This window comes from Erithacus rubecula (genome assembly GCF_903797595.1).
Source record: "Erithacus rubecula genome assembly, chromosome: 2".
NCBI classification, from domain to species: domain Eukaryota; kingdom Metazoa; phylum Chordata; class Aves; order Passeriformes; family Muscicapidae; genus Erithacus; species Erithacus rubecula.
This window is the reverse complement of record NC_136685.1, coordinates 77,384,024-77,395,189: the sequence shown is the minus strand read 5'-3', so window position 1 is coordinate 77,395,189 and position 11,166 is coordinate 77,384,024. Positions and strand designations below refer to the sequence as shown.

Genomic DNA, 11,166 nt, shown 5'->3' with positions numbered 1-11,166 from the left:
TCACCACTCCATACAGTCATAGATGCTCCATACTGAAGTGTGTCTGCAACAAGCAAGTGCTCCCTGCTGCAAAAGGAACTTCCCATTTTGTGTTGCTCTGCTTCTGTTGTTGAGCAAAGCATAAATATTTGCTGCAATTGTGGGTGAACGGTGTTTCGCTTTACTTCTAGGTCATTAAATTTCTCTTTCTTTATTAGTAACAGTCTTCTGACCACCTGTATGACCTGTGCTGAAATGGCTACAGCAGCAGCTCATAACAAAGAGGTGTGCTCATCGTGAGAGAGGATGTCTGCTCTGGGACCAAACAATGGTGACCCACAGGAGGGCCAGCAAGTTTATCAGAGGGATGGAGGAAAGGCTGGGAGGATTGGGATTGTTCAGCCTGGAAAAGTGAAGACATCAGCGTGACCTAATTGCAGCCTGGGAAAGACTGTTTACAAGAGCATGTAGTGACAGGGAAAGAGGGAATGGGTGCAAATGGAAAGAGAGAAGGTTTAGATTAGATATTAGGGAAAAAACCCTAAGAGAGGTGAGGCTCTGGAACAGGTTGCTCAGAGGGGTTGTGGATGCCACATTCCTGAAGGAGCTCAAGGCCAGGCTGGATGAAGCTTTGAGCAACCTGGTCGAGTAAAAAGCCCTTGCCCGTGGCAAGGGGGTTGAAACCACTCCTTTAAGGCCGTTCGCACGCGAACCCCTCTGACTGTGCGCTGGCCTCCGGCAATAAACGTCGCTCACGCCGCCGGGCTCAGGCGCCGCGGGCCGCGGCCTAGCACAGCCCGGCTCCCCGGCGGCCACGGCAATGCCCCGAGAGTCGGCAGCTCGGGCCCCGCCCGCCGCAGCCCCGCCAAGGCCGCGCCCGCCGCGCTGGGGCCGGGCCGGGCGGAGCGGGGCGGAGCGCAGCGGGACCGAGGTGCCCCCGCCGCCCGGCGCCGCCGCCAGTACGAGGGCAGCTGTCCCCATGGCGGCCGGCAGCGGTACCAAGACGGGCGGGCGGCTGTACGACATCGTGGTGTTCGGCGCCTCGGGCTTCACCGGGCAGTTCGTGGTGGAGGAGGTGGCGCGGGCGGCGGCCGGCGGCGAGGGGCAGCTGTGCGGCGGCCGCCTGCGCTGGGCCGTGGCCGGGCGGAGCCGCGAGAAGCTGCGGGCGGTGCTGGAGCGGGCGGCCGAGCGGCTGGGTACGGGCCGCGGCCGGGCCGGGGGCGCAGCGGGTCGGGAGCGCGGGGAGGGATGAGGAGCGGGGCGCTGCGCCGGGCAGGAGGGGGCTCGTCCCGGGCCGAGCCGTGTCGGTGATGGCGGTCTCCGGTGCGCAGGGAAGGCGGCGCCCGGGGAGGAGGTCGGCGTGCTGCTCTGCGATGTGGGCGACGCGGGCTCTCTGGCCACCATGGCGAGGCAGACGCGGGTGGTGCTCAACTGCGTGGGCCCGGTGAGTGCGGGGTGCGGGCGGGGCGGCCTCCTCCTCCTCCCGCAGGGCACGGAGCGCTGCGGCGCGGCGACAGCGCGGCTCTTGGAACTCGACCCCGGGGTTCCAGGTGCGGCTGTGTGCTGCTGTGGCCCAGGGCTTTGCACCGCCGTCGCAGGGGCCGCGGCTCACGGACAGGTCTCCGCACTGAAATACAACGGGCTCGGCTTTCAGTCTTTCAGAGACAGCCTAAGATGCTGATGGTAAAGGTTGGGCCAAAATGTCAGTGGTGCTGGGATTAAAGATGGAGCTGGAAAAGGGCTTGCTGCCAGAAGCACTTGGCTCTTTGGAAACTTACAGTGGCAGTATTTATTTTCGGTGCTTTCAGACAGCATCAAAGTGTGCGAGGTGGAAGTTGAGTCATGACCATGTATTTGAAATTTAGTGTTTAAGTAGAGAATATGATGATAATAAGAGTGCAGAAAGTGTCCAGTTAAATTAGTGGCAGTATTCCGTTGGTCTTGGTGATCTGATTGATTTTGAGAGAAATCTGGTGCAGTAGCCTGCAGTGAGCTCCATTACCAACAGTGAAGTTTTTCTTCTCCCCGCACTCCCAAAAAATAGAAGTGCTGTTGCATTTTAGCCCCACTTAGAAAAATGGATAGCTACCATGTTCATTTCTGTTGCAGAGATGTACTTTAAGTAAAGCACACTGGGTGAGTTGTGGTGTGTAGGGTTTTTTGTTACATCTGGTGTTCTTTCCTTCTATAGTATAGATTCTTTGGAGAACCTGTGGTAGAAGCTTGTGTTGAAAATGGTGCAAGCTGCATTGACATTAGTGGAGAACCCCAGGTATGTGATAGTAGAAAAACACTGCATTATATCAAGGCTCTGCAAAAGGAGTGTTTGTTTTGTATGTTTCATGCTTCTGCTAATTCTGAACATTGTGACAAACTCTGCCTCCTGATCTACAATTTTAAGATGCAGTAATTATTTTAAATACACTGTATTTAGTTGTATTGTTTTCTTGCTTTTAAGACAGGAGCCTCTTTGGTTCTCTGTGTAAGTCCCAAATTGCTGAATTCTGCTTCAAATCTCTGTTATAATACTGGATAGGAATTTTGTACTATTCACTGCTGTGAAACTTTCATACTACAGAGCAGGAATTGTATATATTTGTCAAATATACTTGTAAGTGGTTTGAAGCATGGAGGGTGCTATGATATGACACTGAAGCACTGATGGCTAGTATTGGGTATGGCCAAGGATGAATTTCAGCTTAAGATATTTGTTCTGTTTGTGTTTCAGTTTCTGGAAGGAATGTACCTGAAATACAATGAAAAAGCTGCAGAAAAGGGAGTATATGTTGTTGGAAGCTGTGGCTTTGACTCCATACCGGCGGATATGGGAGTACTGTACACCAGAGACAAGTTGAAAGGTGACTAGAATAAGTCTATTTTTATGGTGAAAAGGGAATGCAGATTATGCTCTCATCTGGTTTCCTAAAGCAGCAGTAGTGCTGTGGAAACTCTTCCAGTGTCTCTTTTTGCCTGCCTTTGCCAGGTGACCAGTTTCAGCCAGATGTGGTAGAGAGAAATTTAAATATTATTCCAGTTGGATGGGTCATTGGGTAAGGGAGGGATTCACAGTCACGTTGCTCACCAAGAGGGCCCTGTGATGAGCTCAGATGTTCAGAGCATGGTGCTAATAACACTGAGCTTGTGGGTTCCATCCCCATATGGGCCATTCCCTTAAGTGCTGGTCTCAATGATGCTCCTGGGTCCCCTCCAGCTCAGAACATTCTGTGAATCTGGGAGGAAAGAATGTTCAGCAGCAGGCTGCTCAGCCAGTGTGTGGATGTCCCTAGGCAGCCTCAGCACACTGCTTCTTGTGCAGTGAGAATCTTGTAGGGAAGAGATAGTGGGAAGGGGTCCACAGACTGGGGGACAATGAGGTTTCCCAAGTTCCTTTTTCAACTGCAAGCTCCAAGAAGCTGTTGTGTGAGTGTAAGTAACAGGACAGTGCCATACAGTGCATTTTTAATAGCAGCTAGAGGGTAACTGAAAGAGAAGTATATTTAAGAAAATACGTGAGAGGATTTCATTCTATGTAAATAGTACTTGATCCTGATCCCAAATGAGGATACTCTGTTCATCAGGTCTGACTTTCAGTTGGGAGGACCCATAAGAGTATCCAAATGTTTTGCTTTTATGGACTATTTGAAAGGCTGCTAAATGGGATTGGTTTACATTGGAGTCAGCATTCAGTTGAAGAAACCTCAATTCAGATCTGACTGGAGGAGGAGAAACAAGGCATGGAAATGAGTATCTGGATGTTCATGAGGCTGTAATTTGATGTTTGATACCCGTTTTGAATAAAGATGTCTTTTATCTCTTCCTATTTTGACTTTATGGCATTACCCCTGTCTATCCAGTTGCTTGCTGTATTGAAATTTATCCATACTTTTTTTTTTTTTACATTATCTCATTAAATAGATAAGAGAAATGAAAATTTAATGAATAGAGGTAATAGTAGTGACCTGTACTGAAGTAATTTACATAAGAAATTTAATACTTGCTTACTCAAATAGATGTGTGTCTTAATGTTAGGTTATTTTGCTCTGAGATAAAGATATAAATTGTGCATTTTCAACTGATAATGTGGCCTGCTGTTTTAAGTATACCAGAGCATTCTCTGGTTTTGCAGACTAATGACTGCATGTGCCAAGTAATGTTTTCCCCTCCCTTACAGGTACCTTAACTGCTGTTGAGAGTTTCCTGTCGGTGAAATCTGGGCCTGAGGTTAGTTGGTATCTGCATTCCTGAAACTCAGGAGTATTTGTGATAACATCACCTAGCCTGTCAGAATAACTGTTAAGTCAGACCAAGGAGCAAGCTGGCAGGTCTTTGATGATAATTTATTCTTTAGGAGCTACTAAAAATATCCTAAGCAAACACCTTTTGTAAGGTCTGTTTGCAGAGCTGTCTACCCACACTTTGTTCTGGTAAGCTGTTCCAAGAATTATTTTGCTTTTGCAGACATGTGGGAAGGATTCTTACACAAGTGAAACTGTAACAGGTCCACAGTGTATTGCCAGTAATCCTAGTGTTAGGCTGTTCAGGCTTTTTGTTTGTTGGTGGCGGGAGAGTTGTTTCAATGTACTTTAATGCATGTTATGATAATACCCGTAGGTAGTAATTGTAATAATGTGTAATGCATATAATAATTCTAATGTTGTTAAATCAATGCAATGGTGATCCAAGACAGTCTTGCCCAACAACCAAACACTACTGCTCTTGCCATGAGCACCCTTCTTGCCTTAGAAACCATTTTTATTCTGAAAAGCATCTGGAAGAGTGGAAGAAGGCCATGGAATGGGAGAGTAGTCTTTGCCTGTTAAGGAACAGGCGATAGTAGTTAATGGGAGTGTATAGATCTGTATGTTGGGTATGAAGATAGATATTTAAATATATAGCATAAGTTCAAAGTGTTAGTAAGAAGAATTTCAGTAATGAGAATTGATTACACTGAGATGGTTAGAAGAGCTACAGATATGTATTAAATTCTGTGGGTGGGTCCTGAGTATGTTGCAGATCATGTGGAAAGAGGGGTGGAGATTGCCTTGGGTCAGGCTGATCTGGAGGTCATTTCCCCCCAGCAGCTCTCACAGTGCTGTGCTTTGTGTGGCAGCTACAGAGGTGTCAGTAACACACACAGCAGTGTCCTGGCTGCTGCTGAGCAGTGCTGGCACAGCACTAAGGCTGTCTCTGCAGCATGCCCTCCCTCACCTCGTAGGCTGTGGTGGGCAAGCTGCTGGCAGGGGACATAGCCCAGACAGCTGCCCCAAACTGACCAAAGGGATATTCTGTACTGTGTGAGTTCTGCTCAGCAATAAAGGCAGAGGAAAGGAGGAGGAGGGTGGGGAGGCCTTTGTTACTACTATACCTTTGCTTCCATGTGCAGCTTTTGCTTTATTAAATTACCTTTATCCTGACACACAAGGGATTTTTCCATCTTATTTTCTCCTCTCCTTATCTTAGCTGGGAATAGAATTATAGTGTCTTGGTGAGCACCAAACTCATCCAGCCAAGGTCAATCCCAACACCATTTCAATATACCATCATTATAACAGTAATATGTAATGATTGCAACACATGTAGTTATTTTAATATCACTATTTAAATAATCCATGGAACCTTTAAATACTGAACTAATCACTGTTTCATGGTATGTCAAAAGGGTCTTGGTGTACACGATGGGACCTGGAAGTCAGCTGTCTATGGCCTGGCAGATGAAGACAACTTGAAGAAGCTTCGAAAACAGATAGGATATGCCCCTGTTCCAGTTGTTGGTGCAAAGCTTAAAAAAAGGTATAAGCATAAGATGTGGAATGTGCAGTCTCCTAACAGTTCCAGTATTTATGATACAGATTGCTACAGTATTAAATACTAAAAAGATGCATTTAGGACTTTGTATAGTATGAACACATAGATGCTCATCTAGCAGAATTGAAGGTAAGTTCAGTTTTACTGATTTCTTCATATCTTACTGAAAAAAGAACATGTCCCAGCATTTACTGGGTCTCAGAGTTAACATGTTCTAAAGAACTTTTAGTGACATGGGAAGCTTTTGATTTCAGAAGTGATTAGTAGAATGGAGGGGAAAAAATGGAAAGACTATTATATTGATTATCAAATTTATCCTTGATGTAGTGCATATAGTGAATTATATATAGTGATATAGTGAATGTTGAGAGAACCAGGGATGTATTTGGAATTGCTTGCTTTCAGTGAAAAGAGATAATTCCACAAAAACTCTTGAGAGAAAACTGGTAATGATAGGGCCATTATGGTCACTTTCTTTCAGTTTGTGTGAAGATTGGGACTTTTTTTTCTGACTTAATTTCTTTTTTCATTTGCAGAGGATTTGTGTTTTACAGTCCGGAATTCAAGGAGTACTGCATTACATTCATGGGATCTGATGGTTCTGTTGTGAAAAGGACTCAGCGTTATTTGCATAGCGAGTTGCAGCAAACACCTGTAAGTTACTGCTACATACATATATATATGTATACCTATATATATGAATACGTATACCTATATATATCTATACATATACATATATATGTGTGTATATATATGTATACACACACACACACACACATATATATATATACACACACATATATATATATATACACACACACATATATATATATATACACACACACACTGTGTCTTCTGGGTGCACTGGCTTGTTTCATGCTGCTTGAGACTGTGGCTGATGAGCCTTTGCCTTTGGCTTGTGGCATGATAGTTACGAGTGTCTTGCCAGATTCTCCTGCTGTCTGATTTCTGAGTATATGTAGGGAATAGAAACCTTGAGTCACAGAAATATTTGAAGGGTAGCCTTCATGATGAGTATATTAAAATCTGTTTCTGTGCAGAGCTTTTTCTTGTTTTATCAGCAGAGCATCTAAAAGCATCATAATTGTAGTCTATGGTAGCTATAGCTCTAGTAAATATTCTCACAAAGAATTCAATATGCTTGTATATATCTTAAGATTTCTTTGATGCTTGGGTCTCCACTGTGCAGAGTAAAGGCAGTGTGAAGTAATGGTGGTGGGAAAAGATAATTAATTTTTTTTCCATGGTTTCCTGATAGGAGATGAGCACCAACAATCTGTAATGCTATGCAGAATCACAGGCATCAGTTCAGTGATGAGAGTGAGATGGTGCTTTAAAAATTGCTTGGAATCTACAAATGAGAAAGACCATTGCTATTTCAGTTTCTCTTAAAGAAAAGCACAAAGAGGACAAAAGGAAGATCTAGGAAAGAAGGCTGAAATTGGATGGATACTAAAACACATCTTTCTGTAAAATTTTCCGTTTAGCATGTCTGATCCCTCTTCACTCTATAGTTACATTGTCTTCCCAGAATGAATGATAAAGTGAAGCATTCTTCAAACAGTTCCTTAGAACTAAGATAATTGTTTAAGGCCCTATTTAAACTGATATATATTGTATAAAAAAACTGCATCTTACTTAGGGGGTAGATGAATTTTTTCCATCAATTGATTTTTATAAATCAATGTAAATCCTATCACTGAAAATACATTCTTGCTGCAGGTCCAGTATGGCGCTTACGTGACTCTAGGTGGTCTTGGCTCTGTTATTAAGCTGATGTTTATGGGCATGTTATTTCTTCTTCTGGTGAAGTTTAACTTTGGAAGAAAACTTCTGACAAAAGTAAGTTTTCAAAACACAACATAATTTAGTGTTTGGAGATATCTTTTTCCCCCCTCTGATTTGGTCTTTTTTCTTCTTTTTCTTTTCTCCAGTACCCGAAATTTTTCTCTGGTGGATACTTCTCAAAGGAAGGACCAACCCAGAAGCAGGTAACTGACTGTTTTCTACCACAATTGTAGAATACATTCCTTGTGGTAATTGTGGAATAGTTATTTAGAGTCAACTACTTTGCCTTGAATAAATAATTTCTAAATTAATCCCAGAATAATATTCTCAGTTAGAAAAGACCTACAGGCATCATCAAAGTCCACCTCCTGACCCAGAACAGCCCCAAGAGTCACCATGTGCCTCAGAACATTGCCCAAATGCTTCTGGAACTCTGTTGGGCTGGTGCTGTGGCCACTTGCCTGGGGAGCTGTTCCAGTGCCCAGCCACTCTCTGGGTGATGAATCTTTTCCTGATATCCACCTTAAACCTCCTGTGACAGAGCTTCAAGCCATTCCTCAGTTCCTGTCACTGACACCACAGAGCAGAGATCAGTGCCTGCCCCTCCTGTTCCCCTTACAAGGAAGGTGTCACTGCAGTGTTACCTCAGTCTCCTCTTATCCAGGCTGATCAGACCAAGTGACCTCAACCACTCCTCATACAGCTTCCCCCTAGGCCCAAATGCATGTTGTGTGTGCCTGTTCAGATGGTTACTGGGTATTTAAATAATCATGCTCTTAGACATCAAAATATGTGTAATTCCTATGAGGAATAAATGGATAATGTTGCTGGGCATGATGTATTCCTATGGATGTCTCAGAGCACTCTATCAAAGGTGATGACCAAGGGAGACTGATTAGCAAAATGCAGGACTGAAAGTACTGAGAGAATAAACAGACTTTAGTACAAGGACAGTGCCAACAAAGTGGAAGCAATTAAAAATTTCGATTATACCTTTTAAGTAATTCCAAGTAACTCCTCTCATGTTTAAATGGCTTATAGTATTTGGCAGGATTCTGTATATAGAATTTGGATACTTATATTTACTACTTGTGCTTTCTTGGTAGCAATCAATTTCTCTTTTGGTAACCATGCTTGTCTTGTCCATTACAGATGGATGGAACCTCTTTTACAATGACGTTTTTTGGTGAGGGTTACAGTGAGGGACAAGATCCCCAGACTGGCAAACCAAATGTGAAGATCTGCACTGAAGTGAAAGGACCAGGTATGTGTTAGTAGCAGCTGTTTTTGCCCAGCATCCCTGCTCTAAATTACATTTATGACTGCACTGCTGTCCCTTTCACCCTTGAGAAGCACTTGCAACATGAACAAGGCCACCAACTTTTACAGTGATTATCTTGGATACTAGAATTCATTGTGACCTGGTTTTTGAAATAGCCAGTTCACTTGCAGTATTGTCGTTTTCTTTCCTCTGACTTTCCCTGGTGTAATTTTTATTTTTGCAGAGCAGACCTATTAAAGGAAGAGGGCTTTAAAGATAGTTGTTGCAGCCTGAACTTAGTACTTTGCTTATTTCAAGTTCCCTGAGAAAATATTCCAGTGTGGTATAATTGCTAACTATCACACACTTCTGTTCAGGTCATTCCTTGAGGGAAGATGACATCAGAAGTTTGGAGAGAGCAAGAATGTTTCAGAAAGGAGTTGCTGTAGCATAGCTTCTTTAAATGTGATATCACAGAATGCAAATGTTTCGTGGTAAAATTCTGAATTTAAGCACAGAATGGGGGAAGCTTTTGCTGTGTCAGAGAGCCCTCTGACACCATGATGTGGTCAGTCACAGCTGTGTGGTTAGAGGCCGTTATGTGAATCCTTATCTTAAGGATTTCACCAACTACTTGGTCTGATTACTAGGTAAAAAAAAGTTGTTATTAAATGGGAAAGGCTGTTTCATTGCCAGAAACATTACTTTTCAGAATTCTGTAGGGAAGAGCAAGATTACATTGCACATTTCAACGCACTGTATTTCATTGAGGGGTTTTGTTTTGGGCTTTTTTTTTTGTCAGAGCCTGGATATATTGCTACACCAATTGCAATGGTTCAAGCAGCTCTATCTCTTCTGGAAGATGCAGCTTCTTTGCCAAAAAAGTAAGTGCCTTTCCATGCTGAGCAGCTTGCTGTCCCTTAAAACTACTGTGTGCAAATGTTTCTCTTTGAAAATACACTTAATCAGCCCTGTGGATTTGTGTTACCTCGCCCAACTAGCTATGCAAGGGAGATGCTTCACCACAAGCTGGTTTAAAGCCACTTGCTCTTCAGTCAATCAGTTTGAAAGGATTTAATCATAGGCTTTTAGTCAGGCCTTAGCATCAATGTCTTCATGTTCAGTTAGTGAAGTTGTTTCTATAGATCTTGATGAAAGCAGAAATGAGCTTATGATTATAATCTCCCTGCCAAATTCCTCACCACTCTGTTCTTGGACAAAGTGACTTTTTCTTAGTCAGGGAGACACATCTCTAGGTTCCCAAAAAGGTGTCCCTCAATAACTGTGCCACTAATGGTTTTCCTTTTTGCTTTTCATTAACAGGGGTGGTGTATATTCTCCAGGAGCTGCCTTCTCCAAAACAAAACTGATTGATCGCCTCAACAAGCGTGGTGTTGAGTTCTCTGTTATTAGCAAGCCTGAAGTCTGAAGTCAAAATATAACTGTATGAACTAACACCTTTCCTGGGTCTAACTCTAATAAAACCCATTTGGCTGCAAAAGCCTAATCATAAAACAGTTTCACTATGCTATTGTTTGTAGCAGAAATAGAAGAAAATTTGACTTAAAAGTTCTAATAGTATTTGCTATATTGAGCAAGTCCCTAAAGGGTGGGTATTGAATGTTAATTCACAGACATATTAAATTGGTAACTTCTTGGTTACTAATTCTGGAATTCTAATCTCATTCATCTAAGTTCAAGTTCCTGTTTCATGGACCCACTGTAGATCTGTTCATAAGTAACCATAGCTGCTGCCTTGCTTCACCCCATTCTGCAGCTATGTAAAGCAGGCAGCCTGGGAACACAAGTGCCTTAGCAGATGAAGCTACCAGTTATTCCTCATGTGTTTGGTATATGTCTTATTAACTTCTTCAATTAATCTTTATTTAATAATTGTTCTTAGTGCAGATCTATGTGTAGTTTCTGTAGTTAGGTAAGTAGTCATGAAGTGTATTGTGCTTTTGCTTCTGTTAAGAAGGAGGCTTGTTCCTTTGATGGTTTTTGAAATCTGTCCTGATGTGATCCAGGTTCTGGCTGCACTGGCTTGCTACTGTGTTTCACAGTTTCACACTGCTTGATTCTGTGGTTGATGAGCCTGAGCTTTGCTGTTAGCATTAAGAATTATGTGAGTGTGTTGATCTGCTGTCTCATTTCTGGGTTTGTATTTGTGGGCAATGGAAGACTTGAGGCACAGGATATTTGTAAGGTAGCCTTCATGATTTTCAGGAGTGTGAATACATTAAATTCTGTTTCTGTATAGAGGCTTTTTTTTTGTTTTATGAGTAGAACTTGTAAAAACTATGAAAATTACT

The 11,166-nt window shown here is 43.1% G+C and overlaps 1 protein-coding gene across 1 annotated transcript; it reads left to right on the top strand.

Annotated features, from left to right (window-relative positions):
• Positions 1 to 784: 784 nt before the first annotated feature.
• On the top strand, positions 785 to 11,111 carry SCCPDH (saccharopine dehydrogenase (putative)). Its single transcript, XM_079327569.1, has 12 exons — positions 785 to 1,175; positions 1,311 to 1,423; positions 2,171 to 2,251; positions 2,708 to 2,837; positions 4,151 to 4,200; positions 5,639 to 5,769; positions 6,321 to 6,438; positions 7,528 to 7,647; positions 7,740 to 7,796; positions 8,746 to 8,857; positions 9,657 to 9,738; positions 10,178 to 11,111. The coding sequence occupies exons 1-12, from the start codon at positions 800 to 802 to the stop codon at positions 10,281 to 10,283; spliced, it is 1,476 nt and encodes a 491-aa protein (XP_079183695.1). The 5' UTR covers positions 785 to 799; the 3' UTR covers positions 10,284 to 11,111.
• The last annotated feature ends 55 nt before the right edge of the window (positions 11,112 to 11,166 follow it).

Excerpts from the sequence above, each read along its gene's own strand:
- SCCPDH (XM_079327569.1), top strand. The coding sequence starts at position 800 with ATGCCCCGAGAGTCGGCAGCTCGGGCCCCGCCCGCCGCAGCCCCGCCA. Across the intron at positions 7,648-7,739 it reads GAAGAAAACTTCTGACAAAA|TACCCGAAATTTTTCTCTGG; the intron begins GTAAGTTTTCAA and ends TCTTTTCTCCAG. Across the intron at positions 8,858-9,656 it reads CACTGAAGTGAAAGGACCAG|AGCCTGGATATATTGCTACA; the intron begins GTATGTGTTAGT and ends TTTTTTTGTCAG.